Genomic DNA, 20,406 nt, shown 5'->3' with positions numbered 1-20,406 from the left:
ACATATAAAATCAGAAGTTTTAATCACTCTGAGTGTGCATTTAAACTAGATTTTACATAGCATATTTACATGAATCAAGGACCTATTTTGTGTGCCTTTTATGTTTGCCCATGTTTTCTGCGCGAACAGGGGGGGGGTCATGCAGTTAGTACCAGACACTATGGGTACTAGCTGCAAAATCCAAATTTTGAAATACACCCACCACCATTCTGCAGTTAGTACCCTAAAGTACTAACTGCATTTGGGGTCGAAAATTGGATACCACCCCTAATTAAGCAGTAAGCACCTCTGATACTATTTGTTTTACATAGAAAAGAATGATTCCCCCTGTTTTTGGCTCTAAATGACCCGGAATAAGCTCAGAAAAACCTTTTTTGTGCTTTGGTATAATTAATAACTACTATATGGCTTAAAGCTCAAACTAACAGGACTTTCTTTTTAACATCTGAAGATACAAGAACTATTTTTTAGAAACATCAATAATAGAAACTAAAGAAACGAAATCTTCATATATCCTATCTAAATAAAAACATTTTTGAAGTATAGATAAAATGAACAAGAATAATTTATTATAGTTATGTTGCCCTTTGCCATTAATCTTCTTATAGGCATGGTCATAGAGTCTCCGTAACATAGCCTATAAGTTGAACGTTTTGTACAGAAAAAGCTTATTTCACTCAATAAGAAGGAGACTTTTGTTTATTTCACAAATTTTTTCTCTCATTATCTTTTGTTTAAAAAAATTGTTTAAAGAGTTACATATACAAAGATACAAATTATGTGAACTCATGAAAATAGGGCCGAGAAAGTTTGAATTTTCGTTTCCTTATCAACTGTTAAGTTTGTTATGAAGGACTCAGCACATTTATCGGATAGATATAGATTTCCATACCGTAGGCTTTAATTTAAGTTAATTTAAGAAAATGTTTGTAAGAATTGCCTAAATTTCAGAAAGGTAGAAGTTATACAAACCCTTTTCAGGACTTTCTATAAAAAAGCACCACATTAGACTAGTAAACTAGTCGGTTATTACTTATAATAAAACTGTCAATCAAATAATGTAAACACTAATTAAATATTCAGCGCGCGTGAGAGAAAAGGAAAATAACTGACTAGAAGCTTCTTCCAACTATTTTTTCTTCACCTAAAATCGTAAGGAGAGACATACAGATTTCTGTCTGTCTGACCTGTGCAGGATTGCATTTATTTTTCTTTCTGTTTATTGCATTTTTGGAAATGCTCATTTATTTATATGTTCCCATGTTTAATGTTACTATGAAATATCATTTAGTCAAAAAAGTTGGATGGATTCTCAAAAACCTAAAAAAGGTTGTAAAATTAAACAACGTTTTTTGAGGGAAGATGCTTCTAGTCGTTGAAATTCAGAAAAGACACGCAACCTCACCTCTTCGATTCTTTTTATTTGGAGCTTGAATTTTTTGTATATGGGTCTGTTTTCAACGACTAGTTTGCTAGTTTAGCGCCACATCAAAGTAGAAGGCTTTAAAGCATTGTGATTTTGAACATCTCTAACTTCACTAAAAGTTTATAAGACCTCTTCAAATATGTTCAAATCAGCCGTCTGACTTTTGCATCAAATCCAGTCAAATTTCTTGTTATCAAAAAAAGAAGACACTACAAAATCAAACTGAATCAAAACAAATGAAATCGAATGTGGTGTGTCGGGTGTGTCTTTCATCCTGTGAATAGAAGACACTACAAAGTCAATATGATGTAAAATTAGAAGACATTGTAAGGTCAAAACATTTGAGTGAGTAATGTCAAAATATTTCAGCTGAGACTTTTTTTAAAAGGCAGACAGTAGACAGCAACCCGTTTTCAAGCACTTAGTATCCTAAAGTACTAATTGATTTTTTGAAAAATTCTGAGATACCTCCCCCTTTCAGCAGTTAGTACCCTAAAGTACTAATTGATTTTTTGAAAAATTCTGAGATACCACCCCCTTTCAGCAGTTAGTACCCAGTAGGTACTAACTGCAAAATCCTTAAAATGAAAATGACCCACCACTGTACTAACCGCCAACGTGTCTGGTACTAACTGCATGACCCCCCCTGGCGCGAACATATTCGACACAATCCAAGGTATTCAATATGATCGAAAGTAATCAAAAAGTAATTGAAATGATTGAGCAAATTGAAAATGGTCAAAGAAAATGCCATGATTTGGAGTCGAGTGAGTATTTTTGATCACTAATAGAATCGATAGGTTGTCACTGACCTTCGATCTTTTCATCTATGCCTCAAATGTTAGGCAATTTCTCACAGTTTTTGAGAATGGAAATTTCATTAAAAAGCGCTGGGTTATTTTTTCATGAATCCCTTTAGAAGTTTTGCGGTGCATTTTTTTGCTTGTGAGTCAAGTACAGTGTGGCTGGAACTTCGATATTTGAGGATTACGATTTTACCAGCTTTTTAGCAATTTTTGCCTCGCTAACCCAAATCTTGCAACCCCTTTACCGATCGAAATTAGAGTTTTTCAGCGTTCCGAAAAAAAAGCATTGCATAAATCTTTTTATCTTCACAGGATTGATTTTCAACAACAAAATACATCTTTTGGTCAATGGCCTTTTGTTCTGACGTTCTTCCTTCAAAGAATATCAAGCAGTTTCGCAGCATTAATCTTTGATACGCATTTTGGCAGGACGCTAGTGTGACTAACTGTAAGGATGTTAAGTTTTTGGAATATCAACAATTGTGATGGACTGTCATGATGTTTTTGGTTTTTCTTAAAGAAAAATACACGATTTCTCTTTTGCGCCCAGTAGGCTTTTAAATTGAAATCCGTTGTGAAACACACGCGAATGTCTGGAATGAAGAAGACCATATTTAGCAACTCCAGAAGATTTTTCAAATTTTAATTTTTTTTTCTCGAAACCTATCCTATCTTGTAGAGCTTTGAAAAAGAAAGAAAATGAGGGGTCATAGGCCTCCAGAGGATAAGTGGTTGTAAAGATATTCAAATTTTAGTGTTGAAAATTTGACTAAAAATGTCAAAAAAAAGGTTATGAAAATAGCTTGGAAAAATTCAAAAAATTTTGAAACGAGTCAAAAAAGGTGGTAGGACCCATTTTCAAGGGGCCTCTGGAAATGGAGGAACAAAAAGTTATAAGTAAAAAGAATAAGTTTTTCTGAAAGGAGAAACCCCAAATCAAAAGAAAATCCATTTCGGCAGAAATAAAAACTTTTTTTTGGGACATTCCCATGCTAAAGAAGCAAAAAAGTGAAAAAAACTACATGAAAATGAAAGAACTACCGTCAACTGCTCCAACATGGGACGGCCATTCCACCACCATTTCACCAAACCTCCAAAGTCATTTGATTTGAGTTTAATGAACTGCGTATTAAAAAATACACGATTTCTCTTTCGCACCGAGTAGGCTTTTAAATCGAAATATGAAAAAAATCCGTAGTGGAACACGCGCGAGTGTCCGGAACGAAGAAGACCAAATTAGTGGCAAAACGATGGAGCGTTTGACGACACTCGCGCGGCAAGTTACACACTCGCTATTTGTTAATCCCATTGGGCGGTAGGCGGTTACGCGGCAGGTGTTCTCTAATTCTCCATTCGGCGTCCGGTCATTTTGAATGAAAACAAAAGTTAAAAAGGGCGCGCTATCAGTGAAAGTTATCGTGACATGTTATGACAGAAAGTATGATTGATAAACTTGGTGGAGTTATCGAAACAAATTTGTTGTCAAAGAGATTTAACAGTAAGTGAAAATACAGGCCAGATATCAACAAGTCCCATCTTGAGTACACTCGTCCCAAGTTGCAGCAGTTGACGGTAGAATTAGTGATTGTGATTTTTGAATTCCTCACCCTTTTTCTGATAAACATACAAAGTTTCAGCCTTCAACTATTTGTTCCTCCGTTTCCAGAAACATTTGTTCATCAACAGTTGCAATTATTTTTTCTCCCACGAAATTCAAATTCTTAAATGTTGCAAAAACGTTCTGCAATTTACCAATTTCCTGTCTAGCCCGTGTCCACGGTGTTATATACCGCTGGAAAGGCTTTCTTTTAGTAAAAACTGGAACGCTTTAGCATACATAGAAAAAAAGTTAGAAGGGTCCAAAGTTCACGGAAAAATGAAACATTTGGTTTGACATCAACGAAAGTTGCATGACTTCTGGAGTCGCTACCATATAGACCTTTTTTCAAAGAGGACGTCCTGTTGAATAATTATGTAGTCCAGCTATAAAAACAATGATAGAGCCATGCATAATTACTGTATCATGCATATTGTAATAATAAACAAGTCCCATCTTGAGTACACTCGTCCCAAGTTGGAGCAGTTGACGGTAGAATTAGTGATTGTGATTTTTGAATTCCTCACCCTTTTTCTGATAAACATACAAAGTTTCAGCCTTCAACTATTTGTTCCTCTGTTTCCAGAAACATTTGTTCATCAACAGTTGCAATTATTTTTTCTCCCACGAAATTCAAATTCTTAAATGTTGCAAAAATGTTCTGCAATTTACCAATTTCCTGTCTAGCCCGTGTCCACAGTGTTATATACCGCTGGAAAGGCTTTCTTTTAGTAAAAACCGGAACGCTTTAGCATACATAGAAAAAAAGTTAGAAGGGTTCAAAGTTCACGGAAAAATGAAACATTTGGTTTGACATCAACGAAAGTTGCATGACTTCTGGAGTCGCTACCATATAGACCTTTTTTCAAAGAGGACGTCCTGTTGAATAATTATGTAGTCCAGCTATAAAAACAATGATAGAGCCATGCATAATTACTGTATCATGCATATTGTAATAATTATGCATGGTTTTATCATTGTTTTTCTGCTGGACTACATAATTATTCAACAGGGTGGCCTCTTTGAAAAAAGGTCTATTCAGTCAGGACCTCCTTTCACTTTATCGATATTACGCAAACGGCAGTGTGCGCTAAATTATTTTGGTTTCACTTTCGATTTCAAGCAAAGGTCTTAGCAACAGGGCGCGTGTACATAGCAACAGGGCTGGGTAGAAAAATCTAAACATAGAATTCAAAAAAAATACCGATCATCGTATAGAGCACTAAAAAATACCCCCTTTCTATGTTTAGTTTGTTCTACCTTGGATTATAACTGAAAATATCTTCAAATAACCTTCGTCCGCTATCAGCCCGCGCGGTAATCTTTGCCCGTTCCAATTCTTAGATAATGAATAAAAGAGGTGCACTTAGCTAAGCCGTGCTCGCGGGCGATAAATTTATGTTTACTTCTCTTGTATATTTTAGTGGTATTTATCCAATGAAAAGGATGTTGACAAAATATACACGCGCTGACAAAATATGCATGGCATTGATTATGACATCATTAAATATGTCAATGTCGATTCAACGGCCGTTAAAGGAAATAATTTGTAAATAAGTTCTTTTCATCGTGAAATTTAGAAATACGAACAAAAAAATAATCAAATTTAATATTTGTTTCCTTCGAAGTGCCATTCGCGAAAGTTTATGCTCGCGAAAAATCCTTGACAAAATAGAAAATCTGTAAAACTTCAAACTTTGAATAAAATATAACTTTTATGGCACTTTTTAGCCTGTTAAAAGACTAATAAGTCAAAGGACAAATGTTTCAAGCCAATCCAAGAAGTATTTGTCCCTCAAAGCCATTTTTTCATGTGAAAAATTCTCAATTTTACGTCTCGATTCGCGAAAGTTTATGCTCGCGAAAAGTATTTTTCCGTTAAATTCGCGAAAGTAAATGTCGTGAATTTCGTCGTCACGAAAGTTTCTGCTCGCGAAAGTTTGTACGCCTAAAGTAGCGTTAGAATACGGTAAATTTTTATGAAAAATATTTCGCGATGGCGGTATGCCCAATCGCACCCACGGGAAAGTTCCAATTTTTAGTTATCGGGAAATTGGGGAAACAGGTTCACCACGTGGATAAAAAACGTACGGAATGAAACCTGACAGAAAGTTTTCAACCAGATTTATTCAGATAAAGCTATAAGAGGTTCATTACTTGTGGATTTTAAATTCTACATAACCAAAAACGAAAGTTGTTGGGAAGGAAAGAGTAAACGCAAGACAGAAGGTTTGGTTGTGTTGATCAGGTAGGTTTTCATTCTATCCGAACTAATATTAAAAAAGACCAAGGAGGCCTTGCTGACTGACCATATTAGTGGCAAAATGATGGAGCGTTTGACGTCACTCACGCGGCAAGTTACACACTTGTTATTTGTTAATCCCATCGGTGTTCTCTAATTCTCCAATCGGCATCCGGTCATTTTGAATGAAAACAAAAAAGTTAAAAAGGGCGCGCTATCAGTGAAAGTTATTGTGACAAGTTTGAAGACAGAAAGTATGATTGATAAACTTATGGTGGAGTTATCAAAACAAATTTGTAGTCAAGGAGATTTAACAGTAAGTGACAGTAAAGTCCCATGTTTCGACCAATCGTCTCAAGTTAGAGCAGTTGACGGTATATGTACCGTAGCTTCGTGTAATGTCGGCATACCTTTTCTAATGGAAGATGATAAAAATTGACCGTCAGTCGAACATGGTTTTTTTTCCTATCTAAGATTTTGTGTTTCCGGGGGTTTTGTTGTTTTGAATTGATTAACTAACAGATAGGTAGGAGCAGGGTTGCTAGTAACGGCTCGAATTTCAGTCAGGTTAAAAAAGGGGCAATTTTACCCATATTATAATAACATTACCCCCGTCTTTTAAGTCATTCTATAAGTATTTACAAATTTTGTGTTCTGCTGTGCGAGTGTGGCTCAACGGATAGCGCGCTGGGTTTCTGATCAGAGATTCTTTCATTTGGTGGGTTCGAATCCCGGTCGGGTCGATATTTGGAGAAAGTTTGAAATATCAAATCCATAGAAAAGTTAGTAGAAATCAGAAAACAAGTCTCAGAAAGTCAGAAAATAGAAAAGGAGATAGAGAGATAGGAAGTAGAAAAACAGAAGAGAAGGGGGATGTTCGATTGACGGTCAATTTCTATCACCTTCCTTTTCTAACTGCGCCATATAGCAACTATCTGGTCTACAAAGTCGTCTTGTTCTTTAGATTAACATTCATAGTTACTATAAATAAACATATGAATAAGACATTCTTCAAAAGCAAAAAATCATGAAGTTAAACCTCAAGCCAACCAGCTGTGATTTGTTTCTGTGAGAACTTTGTTGTCATATCTTCAGAACTCAGTGTACAGGTCTCACGAAAAGTCAGACCGGGAAATTCGAAAAGCCTGCACCAAATTTCTGCAGAGCAAAGCAAGCATTTCTGACAGACAGCACTGAGCAGGCTATTTAGTCCGTATATTTGTCGTCCCGTATTCTTCAAAATCACGCCGGAAAAAAATGGAGGGCGGCTGGCGGGCCAAAGTCTTCTTCTTCTGTACTTGTGGTTTGTGGTAGGCTGCACACATCCCCTCTGATAAGTTTTGATATATCAAAACTAATTTGGGGATGCATGCAGCCTAGGTTTGTGGTTGCCTGTACCAGACGACCACGGCTTTTTCCTCGACACCGAGTGATCAAAAAATCGCGTGCTGGAGAGATAGGCTATACTATTACTTGTGGCGATGCGAATGTATTTTTGCTTTTGGGAAACTTTTACCTAAGCTGGGGTTACTAGTAGATCTTTTTATTAATGCAAATACTACCAATGAATAATAATAAAAAAGAAATCCAGAGTTCATATCTTGTTTTCGGAAAACATTCGGGTCCAGCCAACCGAAAAATTTTCAGGTTACGCCCTGCCAAAGGGCGCGGGTAGAGGATTTAGCTCATCATCAAAGGCCGACTAACCACCATTCCTCTCCGGTGGGGAATCGGACCACGCACTAAAAGCTTTTGCATGGGCTGTCGCAAATCCGCAATCGGAATATCAAAAAAGCAAAGACAGGGAAGTCCCTACTTTTCCAGACAATGTTGCGCGCGAGATATCGGTAACTTAATTATCTTAAAAAAGCGCCTACCAAGCCTTTGAAAGAGGACGTACAGATGTTACCATAACAATAACATTAACTTCAGACCATGGAGCCGAAGAAAAGTGAAGGAGCAGCACCGAGTCTGGCGTGATGCGTGATACAAGGGCGTGATGCGTGATACAAGGGCGGCGATGCGTGATGGGCTATTTTGCGCTTTTTTTGCGGGATAAACCAATTTGGCAATTTTTGTGATCACGATAAGAGTTAGAGCAAAAACTTTGGCGTGGGCGTGATTGGAGGGGAGGGACACAGTGAGTTCATTCTATCAGTTCAAAGAGTGTCTTGCAACAGTGGCTCAGTTATTGAGAATGAACAGAATGGCACTCATTGGTCGATATTTATTCGAGCTATCATACTCATGGTACCAAATGAGAATTTCCCCAATGGATTATTAAAATATATTAACTTGACTTCGACATATTTAAACAAAACGAACATTCGTCGATGCTCTCAGAAGAGATACAGGAACATACAACTCAACTGAATTAGCCCAGGTAGGTAGTAATTGGCATATTTACAATTTCCTGAAATATTATGCATTTTCGAACCAAAGAGAATATAAAAAACAAATGGCCACCCTCCGTCAACAGAGTCTACTTTGCCCTTATCCGAGTGACGTCATAATCGCCCTCCCTTGCTGTGCCAGCATAATACATATGAGAAGTTCAAGTTGAGGCTGCTACTAGAAACTAAAAAGATAAAGATTTTGCAGCTCTCTGTCCCTGCAATTATTGTTGAAGGTGATCCTTATTGCATAGCTACATTACTATTGATTTTATCGGTAAAACTTTTCCCCGAAAATTATTATTCGAAGGTTACCCATTATTTAAGGCCAAACTTATATCTAACGACTGGAATGGTACGACATTGGAATGGTAAATATAGAGCATCACTTCTTGGTCGATCAAGTTAATATTTTCCATTGCATTTGCAAGACCAGCAAACAGTTTTATAGTATATGTGTGGGCATTAACCTTGCTATAAAAAATACGATCCAATGCATAGTCTAAAGTTAAAGGCGAATCTCAGACACTCAGTCTCAGAAGTTTTTCTTCTGAAGAAGAATGAGCGAAGGGCAAATCTCTATGCACGAACACAATATCGACAGTAGTTTGGGCCCGGTGAGAATATCAAATCTAATGTATCTGAGATGATCGTTCATGAAATGTTGAAAGTTTTTCTATAAGAGGGTGAGTCACACATTTTCTCCCTTTAAAAAATCTCTGACGATGATAAATCGGTGTGAATAATTTACTAAAAAGTACATCGATTTTTAAAGCAGAAATTTAGATTCGCATTAAGGTTTTGTAAACTTTCTATTTATACCATAGTTGGTGAGATGAGACGTTGAAGCGATGAATGACACAGCAGATGGCCGCTCGTGAGAATAGCAGAATAGTGGATTGAAATCATTCGAAACATTCAAGGTATGGAGGCATGATTTTGATTACATTTTAATCAGCTTTTTTTATAAGAAATCAAGAGTTTAATACCTTCACTCTATATATTGAAGTAATTCTTATGTTATTTTTCTAGTGAAATTAGATTGGTTAAAAAAGGCAAAAGAGAACGACTTGAGACACTTTTGATTTCTCAGTTAGAGACATAACACAATTTTTTAATCAAATTTGTTCTTATAGTAAACAGCTGAAGCATAGATGAATTGAACTGAATGAGAGCATCTCTCTTGGCAAACTTGAATGAAGCATTCACCTCAAAAGACGCTTTACAATAAAGAAGAAAATGAAATACTGAATGTGAGCTCGGCAACCACTTGCAAAAAAAGCAACATAAAGATAATTTTGCGGTTTATAGCGTAAAAATAAACTATGCTGTCCGTTAATTAAATGTCTTGAATTGAAATCACGGACACCGCTGTCATTAGAGGTAGACTTGCAGGTAAGTGACTTCTCAATCTTTTTTATTGAATACACTCTTTTTTGTAAGCATAACGTTTATAAGCATACTTAGGCTCAAACTTTGTAAAAAACAAGCATAATGCTAAGCATACCTCCAAGCTAAAATGCAAAAAAACTTGTACAGCTTTTCTAAAACGCGGACCTTTTTAAAGCTGTTTTAGCTTTCTTAGACCAAAGATTTTAGCCAGTAATTTTTATGAGCCGAATCAATGTTCCGACTTAAAAAATTGGAAATTTCCATTAACCCAAAGCAAATTCACAAGACGAAGTCTAAGCCAATAAATAAGCATAAATTAAGGCTGAAAATTAGATTTTGCTAAGCATTCTGAGCCTCGAACCGATTTTCCCGTATGCTTACAAAAAAAGAAAAGAAAAGAGTGTAACCCTTTTGGAAAAGAGGAAGAAAGGCTAAATTCTGCAAGCAAAATAGCTTAACACCAATTACAAGACAACGTCATAAATGTAAAATAAGACTGAGAGCTTATCATGATAGTCCTTTGGTGAAACGAATTTGAGAAGGCGTGATAAAACAGTCATTTAAAATTTAGATTTTTTAAGCCGGACGGTATGTTATCAAATGGAAAAGCACAATATCATAAAAAAACTCCGACCTTAGAAATTATGTCTCCTCCGTCTACTTCGGTCATTCTCTACTCTTTGGAAAGATTTATGGTCACATAAATATCATTAAAAAAATCTGTTTTTATAGAAAGTCGCAAAGGGATTATTTGTCATGGATACTTCCACATCGAGCGTTAAATTTGCGGACGAGTTCAAGTCGACCACAACAACATTCTACAAAAAGCGCCCTCCCACGCCCACACGGAAGAAATTCGAATTGGGCGAACTCGATACAGAGAATTCGTCAAGCAAATCATCCCGCCTTAACCCTGAAGTCGAACGCGAGGAGTCCGCCCTCAAAGATGAGCTACTTCGAATCTTCGGTCGGGAGAAGGACGCGATGGAGTCGCATTATTTGGCGAAAATACAGGAGCTTTTGCGGAGCTTCAAGAGCAAGAAGTTAGAATGGGAAGAGATGGTGCGTGCAGAGAGAGAAGACTTGGAAAGACAATTCGAAAGCGAACGTAGTGAAATCAACCAAAATTTCGCGCAAGAGATCACCAAGATCAGCACGCGCTTTCAAGAAGAAAAACTCGATATTGACCGACGAAATGAAAACCGCTTACGTGACCGCGAGACCGAAATGGACCGCGAAAAGCGTGATTTATCGGATAATTGGAAATCACAAATCGACGCCATGAGGAAGGAATGTCAATGTAACTTCGATATGAAATTGGAAAGTGAGTTGAAAAAGGAGAAAGAAAAACACAAGACAGACATGGAGTTGCTGGAGAAGAAGTTCGAGCATGCGCAGTATGATTTGGAGAAATCAAACGAGAGAGAAGTGACAGAGTTGGAAAAGAAATATCAGAAATTGATTTTTGACATGGAGAAGAAACAGGATGAGGAGAAGGTAAGAATGAAATGGATTTTCAATGTGTGAAAATCCAACGTCCTCTTAATGAGCAAATTTAAACAAACAAGTTTTTCTGTTTGTAAATATCTTTGCATGAACGTCCGAGGGACAAAAATAACAGATCTTGTTTGTTAACACGAGGAAAAAGATAAAAGTATGAATGATTCCTGTGTTTCACTTTCAGAACAAACTTGAGAAGGAATGGCAGCGGAAGCTTGAGAACTTGGAGGACGCTTTACGCAAAGAAACCAACTATCGAAACGAAAGTGAGAAACTGGCGGCTCATGAAAAAGAAAATCTGAAAGCTATCAATGAGATGTTAAAGGAAGAGATTGCCAGGATGAAGGATGAGTGTGAGCGCATGCGTAAACAACAACAAGAAGTTCGAGTTATCGAGAAGCAAACTTCTTCCCAAACCTTCTCGACGCGCGCTGATTTACCAGGTGGCTTGCGTGATGATTTCGACCGCATCGTGAATGAGTATAAGACAACACTTAAGGAGAGGTTTGCTGATGAGCGACAGACCATGGAGGAGAAAATGCAGATGGAGAGAGACAGGTTGAATGAGAAGTTAGCCCGTGAGCGAGAAGAGATGGAAAAGAGGCTAAACGAAGAGAAGTTCCGTTTGGAGAGAGATATGGATCGGAGTAGAGATGATATTGAGAAAGAAGTCGAGAGAAGGTTGCGGTCGAAGCAACTATCCGACACATTGTTGGCGCAACAACAGAGGTTTGACGAGGTCGCACGGAGACTCGAAGAAGAAGAAAAGAATCGGTATGAGCGCCTCAAGGACACCGAATTCCGGCAGTTTGAATCAAAGATTGGCGATTTACAACGGGAAAATGAAGGTTTAAAAGCCAAAATCCAATTACTGGAAGATAACAATAAAGTCTTAAAGAGCTTGAAAGAGGAAGGACAACAGGAGGTCGAACGTCTTCGAAAAGCTGTGGAGGATTTAAAAACAGTCGTTGAAGCGAGGCGGGAATCGGATCGCACACGTGCACAAACACCGTCCGAGTTCACTCCTTTCTTGATGTCTATGATGCAACAGAACCAGAATCAACATAACCAGACACAAGATGATCCCATTTCACAAAAAAGCCAATTGGATGAGTTGTACATGGAAAGAAGGAAACTGGAAGATTTGAAGAATGACCTTCAGAAACAAGAAAGGGTAAGAATAAACTTATGTTTTTAGCGGAAAACATTATTATATCTAAGAAAAGTTTGAAAATCTCTCATATACAGTGGAAACTCTTTAACCGATCCTCTATAACTCGAATGCCTCCCTTACACGAACGAGTTATCTCACCCCTTAAGTTAAAAATACCTTATAAACCTCACTCCAAAACTCGAAATTTCTCGAGCAAACCGATGTTTTTCAAGGGTGTTCCAGGAGATTCAACTGTATCCAAATCTATCAGGGATGACAGTCTATCGGAATCACACGAGTCGGTGAATATGGTGACTTCTTTTAAAATGTCAGTGATACTGATACTCAAAATAAAACTTGTATTGTATATTTCCCCTGTACACAGGATATCCGTGAGCGACGCACGATGGAGGATGCGGCAAAGATGGCGGCCAACCAATCACAAGAGAAATATGAAAGTTTGTTATCAGAGAAACGGCGCTTGGAACGCCAATTACAAACACTCGAGCAACGCGTTATCAATATGCAGGATGAATTCACTAAGTTAAGAACACAACAACAACAAGTTGTACCTGCTCCATCAGGACCACATCAAATCGTTTTACAGGTGAGAATTTTTAGCACTACCGAGCCCTTTTCAGAAATCGAAAAACTAAACCTTTTGAATAAAGGTTTTAAACTTTCAGAGGCTACCTAATTTTGGGTTCAAATACCTTCAACCTGTATGCCAATCATCGCAGGGTTTCTGTAGATTTCCAAAGTGCAAAATGTTTTTTCGTCATGGCCATTTTAAGTACTACGGGTATTTTGACTCCTCTGCAGCGAGTATACTGCAGTGTTTCAGCATTTTAACCTGTTGAGCTACACAAGTACCCATGTCGTATTTCACTATAGTAGCTACAGCAAATAACTTTTGAGGCATTTTTCCATTGTTCTGGCTAATCCATTGCCTTCCCAATTACCTTAAATAAAAACCATACAACAGGATAAACAAAAAACACCAAACATATATAACTCCCAACATATTTCTATCTAACTATAGACACCACCTTCACCAACAAAAGAACAGAAGGAGACGTCTACATCTCAACCAGTAAACGTGTTCAATATCCCAGCATCCAACACGCAACCACCTGCCACCAACATGCAACAATCCACACCCAACGCACCTGGTCAGATGCCACACCCATTCTTTTACCCTCATCCACCAATGTTCTCTCCTAATGACCAGACGGAGAAAATCAGTAAACTCAAAGCTACTAAGGAACGTTTAACAAGACAATTGGAGGACTTACAAAGAGAACTAAGAGATGCGAACCAAGAGAATTCCATGTTGCAGCGACAATGTCAAGATTGTGAGAGAAGGATCGAGAAGTTGACGACAGCCCTGGAGAAGGAGCAGGAGATGACTGGCAATCTGAAGGATATCTTGAGCGAGGAGAAAATGAGGGTCAATAAACTGAAAGACGATTTGGACCGTGAAAGTGAAAATGTAAGTAAGAACTCTTCAAGATTGACGTTTTAAAAGCATCCGGTCTAATACTGTACTCTCGTTTTTAACAGTGGGGTACTCCTTCTCGTCTGCCTCCTACTTGCTCAATCATATGCCAAATATTTCTTTGCGATTTTTTTAGGTTGTGAGAGCTCGCACAGAAACAGAGGAGATCAGGTCAAACTTACAACAAGACATCCACGATCTTCAAAACAAGCTACATCTTGCTGAAATCACATTAGCAACATCACGCCAACAGCAGCAACACCAACATGTGGCACCTCCACCTCCTCCCGCCCAACCTGTAGTCGAAACCAAGCCACCCATACCACCAACGGCGCCAACAAACACTCATATTCCATACCATATCCAACCACGTGAGCAGCACGTGGGAATGGTTTCTTTACCTTCGATGCCAGTGGTGGGTCCACAACAAATGATGGCGCCGCAAGCAGCACCGTATTACGCTGCAAACGCAGGTATGCGTGCACCATGACTTTTTATGACGTTCTATCTTAATGTCCTAGAATGAGGACAGGAAATTTGAATTGAAAATGATATAATAAAACCAAGAGGAGCAAATACAAGTCTGACTACTTTGAAGTCTTTTTTTCAATATTCTCTATTCTTCCTTTTAGCTCGCCGTCGACTGAGTTTGAACAAGACAGCGGATTCCATTACACAAGTAGAGTTAGACCAAGTCCGTTCATTAGAAGAGGAGAAGTACCGCTTACAACGTGAACTGCAAGATACCAAAGGGGCTCTCGATGCGTATACTACGAAATTACGTGGTCAGGTAAGCGTATGTTTCACAAATTAAACAACTAAAAGGAGGCGCATTTCGTTTTGTTTGCCTTTTGCTTACCCATTAACGGAAGTGGTTTGTAAAGAATTCTCCAAGGCCTTATAAAACTCTAGTAAACAACACACCAACCAAATGATTTTATTTTCTAGACATCTGACATGACGCACCACATGGTGAGAGAACGAAGCAATTCTGTTGATTTCGATGGAAAATGCAGCAAGAAGCATTTACGGTCACAAAAGTTACAATTACAAAAATTAATCGAACGACTAACTCATCTCGGACCAGCACCACCTGGTTATTGACCCTGCCACAAAAAATATTAGATGATAGACAATTTTAACCGAGTTATATTTTCGAACTGAGTATTTTTAGAAATTTGACAGCTGAAACTTGGATTGAGCGAACTACTATACAAAGCAATAGTTGGCAAACTTAACGTAGACCAAGAACCCCTAAGTTTTATATAAACCCATAGACCAACCAACAACGAAGAAAATAAAAAGAGGTCGCAAAAAACGGGCATGACCAGGTTTTGGTAAGTATGTAACAATGACATGTTGTGTGGTCTCTAAACGGTCTCTCCTGACAAGCATATATGGTATGGTTGATGTACAAAGAAAAGTAATGGTCAATTTAGAAGCAGTTGTAGTTTGCAATTAAAGATGTTTCCCGTATGTAAATAGTATTATTTTTACTTCCTTGTATTTATCGTTTTATGTTGTAAATTTTTTTTCGGAACTTTTTAAATGTATTTCTAATTTTTGAAATGAAAAATGAAAAATGAAAAATGATTTTGCTTAGTTTACTAGTTGACTCCGGATAAAATCCGAACCCTTTGTAACTCAGATAACCTAGATTACGAATACATTACCAGATCACGACTTACGCATAGCATTTCTCTTTACTCCGTATTAAGATTTTAGCCATGTAGTGTGCTTCGAAAAATTTAAGTCGTCTTTACTAACTTTTATTCCAGAGCTTTTGACAAAAATGCACGATAGAACAGAAAAAGGGTCATCGCAATTTTTTTAAAAAGTGACGTCGAAATTTTTTTCTAAGAATTACGAAGACATTGCAATGTGTTTTCGTTTAAAAAGATGTCGGCTTCAAAAGAAAGCAAAGGTGTTTGTTTCTTGCGGAAAGTCTACAAAATATTTGTTTTAGAAAATGCTCAAGAAGATTGGAAATTGTTCCTGTCAACGATAATAAAAATCGGCAAAGTCAAACAATGGTAAGGGTTTTATCATATTAGAAAAACTATTTTTGAACGAAAAGGACCTTAAAAAGTAATTTTAAGTACATTTAAATTTGATTTGAATCATTCTATGTTTACCTTTGTACAGGAAGGATTTACAAATGTCTTCTTACGTTATCACAAGACTCTTACTCCAAGCTGATGCACCTTGGCTCGTTTACGAATTCTGCTCTTTTATACCACAACGTTTAAAGTTCGACATTTTATATTACGTCGAAAAGATCGACTCTTACTGTTACCCACGGGATATTTCCTTCGTCCACAAACGCTATCACAGGTGACCTTGAAGTGGCTTGGCGTGACGTACACGGAACGTGTTCATCGTAGCACTAAACTTGGTGACTGTAAAAACATTACTTTGGGAACGAATGGTCGACTCGTGACTTCTGAACTTGAAATGATGGTGTAATCCACATACCACAAGAACATGTTCTACCTAGTAGTGAAAGAAAATGGTCCAATTGTACTTTTGAGCAAAATACTTGTATCTCATGATTGATTATCATCACAATCGAATTGATTTAATTTATTCAAACAAGACGGGCTTTTTTATATTTGTATATTTGGAACTTGACGTTTTAAAAAAAGCAAGTTACAAGCGCAGGAAACAACAACTATTTTCCATTCGTTGGCGATTTAACTCAATATCTAAGTACTACCTTGTGGCATTTATTTTAGGTTATTATAGATTATGTTTTGGGATAGTTTTCATGCTGGATAGGTGAAAACATCTAAAATTTGATCAAAATACCGGGTGTGCCAGAAATACTTTAATTTTTCTTCAAATGGAGCTAAAAAAATTCTACTTCAAGGATGGTCATTTATTTCTGGTACACCCCGGTATGATTATTTCGGTTCAGCAGTGGTCCGCTTTATGAATGCAAGTCAATTTTTCAAAGTTAGCCGAAAAATGTCAAAAGACTGTATACTGTATTGCTTCGAATAAACGCCCCCTATTTTAAACGCCCCTCCTAAAATCCAAAAAATTTAACAAACGCCCGGGGCGTTTATTCGAAGTAATGCGGCCAGCTCTTTTTCCGGCTGCTGGATTTTGAGGTTCTACACCCTTGAAAATGCTAAATTGAAAGTTTAACCTAAAGTTTAACCTACCAGACCAGTTGAACATTCCAAGCTTTCCACTGCATTTAAAGCAATTGATCTAAAAAAGCGAAAATAAGAGATCGTTTCATTGTTTCTCCAAAAATTCCGACATAAAGACAGCTTTACTTTGCTGTTTAAATATCAAGACCCTAGTTGCTTCTGCGATAGTTAAATACGTTCATTCTTCTGAAAATACCATCTTTGTAATATATCAACCTCTTAAATTGTTGTCTGGAAAAAATATTATATCATATCCTCAATTAAAGCAAAATAATGAAATAAACACGAGGGTCAGTACCTTTCCTTGGATATCAGCATTCATGGCTTTTTTCATCCAATCTAGCGGTTCAAGCAAATAAAGTGAAGTACATTCTTTGGCATTTTCCGCGTGGTCTTCACTTAGGGCTTCTGATGTGAACAACAAGATTCTACGAAGGAAAAAATGGAAAACAATGTATGACTTGATTAAATTTTTTGAAATTTTATGCCACCAGTCATCAATAGTAGTCAATAAAAACAGCCCGATGGGTATAAAAAAACAAAATAAATTATTATAATACCTGCAAGAGCGACACTTATAAGTAATCCTTTTCTTGATCTCTTTGTTATTGTTTGAAGCACTTTCCTGCTCTTTGATGGACCAATAATCACCAGCATTTATCGCTTGACCTAGAAAAGAGTTCATTAAACCAAGATAGATTGTCATAAAACTGGGGGATAACCTATATAACTCCATGGTACGCAATTTGCACTTCTTGGAAAGTTCAAAATGAGACATCCTAACCTTCTTCACTATATATTCTCAATCGTTGATGGAATTTTTCATTGTTGTGACAAAGAATAACAGACAAGAAAGAACGCATTCATTACTGATTTTTTCTTGTTGATCGAACTTCACCATCAATTCTTTATAAAAAGTAGATTCCTTCTCCAATTTACATCCCATCTTCTCAAAAACCTGCAGTTGGTACATGAAACAAGGGTTTGGCCTGAAAGTTAAAAAAAGAGTAAAAGCAAATCGGTTCTAAAAAATACTGGCTTCTAATAATGTTGCAAAAGTTGTCAAGTGTTCTTTAAAGTTGTATGGTCAGTCCGACCATTTTGTTCACTATCGATCATCTTCGAAAAATCAATACTTTCCTTTCGTATATCTTGTTTAAAACCGAAAAGAAATGATTTGGGAACTGTAGCTTGATGGAGCATAATTTCACGAGGTAATTATAGCCTACTTAAAAAATGGAGAGTTAGTGATTCGACATACATGACGTCTTGTTTTCTGCTTTTCACGTGATCCGAAGCATGACGTAATGATAAGCCACGTGACTTCATGACGTAAGCGATAACAACAGATGCACTTCGTGATACACCAGCATGACTGAAAAACACAAAAGGAAGGTTTTGAAAGTTGGAAATCAGTGGAAAACTCGCCAGTAAAAAGTGACGGAATTAGTTAATTGAACATTATTTCGCTGAAATTAAATTTTGGGTTTATGTGCTACCTAGACAAAGAATTTTAAAAGAAGCTAATGAGAGGGAAATGCAAGTTTCCATTTTAGGCTCATTTGAATTTTTTGCAAAAAAACAACTTTTGCCGACACTGGCCGACAAGGTATTCTTCTTCATTTACTTCAACAAGCTTGACGAGATCGCAATTAAGAGAGTCATCAAACGAAATGCACCAGTCTTCTTTGAAACGAACAAAGACAAATTTGAATAAAAGGAGATTAGTCTTTACTATGGCGTTTTTAAACTACATCTAGATTTAAAATGCGTTAGTCTTTACCAGTGTACTAGAATATTGCGTTTCTCCATAACACAGTCTTCAATCACATCAATACATTGAGGTAGCTTCTCAACCAAATTCGTTTTCAGGTCGTCATTCATTTCAATATAAATATTTTCTATTTCACCACCACTACCTCCTAGAGGTTGAGCATCAACTGTTAAGACTATGGAGATAATGTTTTGTTGCAATAATTGTTGATTTTTTGCAGCAGTGATATTCGAGAGATAAAGATGTGGCTCAATTTCATACATCATGTTTTGTTTTGATTATATTTTGTTTTTCTTCTTCCTGAAATATATAAAAATTTAAGAAAACAATATACTGTAATAAACTGTTTTGTCTCAGGATGCCCGAAGCATGCAGCAATATCAATTCAAAGCAATTTAGTTTCCAAATACACTCATTTCGTTTTATAAGCATACGGTAAATTTCGGCTGAAGCTCACTATGCTTAAGTAAAGCTCAATTTTGAGCCTGGACTATGCTTAACCCTATGCTTGGTAAAAAATTATAAAGGGGGGTAAAAAATTTCGCGCATTTTCCCCTATCTTTAATCTTGAGAGACATTCTATTGTTTTCGAATGTTGTTGTTATTATAAGTTGTGTTATTTATAAGAGATTAAACAAAAATAAAATCACCAATTTTGTTTGTAATTCTCTTCTTCATTCTTCTGTTATTTTCTGAAGTTTTGGAAATTATGATTCTAAAAATTTCTTTGGCTGAGCCTCAAGGTATGCTTAGCATATGCTTAATTTTTCTGGAAATTTGAGCTTCAGTATGCTTATAAACGTTATGCTTATAAAACGAAATGAGTGTATATAATAAATTCAAGCTTCAACAGACAGTTTGAGATACATGAAACAAATGGAAAGTGGTTTAAACTATTCATCATTTTTCTATTCACTATCTTAATAAAATACAAAGTTATGTACATGAGCCAGGGGGGGTCAGTACTAAAATTTCAGACATCATGACTTTTAGTGACGTGGTGGTATTACAAAAAAAGCATTAAAGCATTTTAGTACCATGTGTACTAAAATCCTAAATTAGGTGGGGTCTTCAAGAAATTTAAGAAAAATTTTAGTACATGAGTACTAAAAATCACCAAATTTTAGGAAATTTAACTATTGACAGGCATCGGCTATTGATTGGCATTTTAGGCAAAATGAAAAAAATAAAAACTTTCCAAATAAGATTTAAACACCTCTGTGTCACAAATTAAGCAAAAACTTCGTCCTTGGTGGGAAAATACCCTTGAATTTCAGCCCCACTGGGAAATTGACTTTGATTTCATCCCCACTCGAAATTCCATGTTTAAAAATTGCACTCCAAAACCATCCCCACTGGGTTTTATAACCTTGGAACAATAGAATTTCTATCCCCATTAGCATTTCAATAGGAATTTTAACTCCACTGAGGAAAAGGGTTCCACCGGGGCTGTGAAACAGGGGTGTA

General features: G+C 36.8%; 2 protein-coding genes across 2 annotated transcripts; one reads left to right on the top strand and one right to left on the bottom strand.

Moving 5' to 3' along the window:
* The first annotated feature begins 8,279 nt into the window (after positions 1-8,279).
* LOC136817461 (golgin subfamily A member 6-like protein 6) lies at positions 8,280-15,694 on the top strand. The gene is made up of 10 exons (XM_067073792.1): positions 8,280-8,454; positions 9,292-9,387; positions 9,601-9,859; positions 10,589-11,353; positions 11,541-12,530; positions 12,895-13,116; positions 13,552-14,001; positions 14,144-14,480; positions 14,640-14,797; positions 14,956-15,694. Exons 4-10 carry the CDS (start codon positions 10,613-10,615, stop codon positions 15,109-15,111), a joined length of 3,054 nt encoding a protein of 1,017 aa, XP_066929893.1. The 5' UTR covers positions 8,280-8,454; positions 9,292-9,387; positions 9,601-9,859; positions 10,589-10,612; the 3' UTR covers positions 15,112-15,694.
* A 422-nt stretch (positions 15,695-16,116) lies between these two features.
* LOC136817462 (dual specificity protein phosphatase 12-like) lies at positions 16,117-19,249 on the bottom strand. Its single transcript, XM_067073794.1, has 7 exons — positions 18,949-19,249; positions 18,427-18,540; positions 18,036-18,154; positions 17,726-17,834; positions 17,464-17,593; positions 17,175-17,223; positions 16,117-16,500 (listed from the first exon to the last, which is right to left on the bottom strand). The coding sequence occupies exons 1-7, from the start codon at positions 19,203-19,205 to the stop codon at positions 16,418-16,420; spliced, it is 861 nt and encodes a 286-aa protein (XP_066929895.1). The 5' UTR covers positions 19,206-19,249; the 3' UTR covers positions 16,117-16,417.
* Between the last annotated feature and the right edge of the window lie 1,157 nt (positions 19,250-20,406).

This window comes from Clytia hemisphaerica, unplaced genomic scaffold (assembly GCF_902728285.1).
Source record: "Clytia hemisphaerica strain Z4C2 unplaced genomic scaffold, Clytia hemisphaerica genome assembly, whole genome shotgun sequence".
NCBI lineage: Eukaryota > Metazoa > Cnidaria > Hydrozoa > Leptothecata > Clytiidae > Clytia > Clytia hemisphaerica.
Note: the sequence above shows the minus strand (reverse complement) of the source record. Positions and strands in the feature narration are given on the sequence as shown.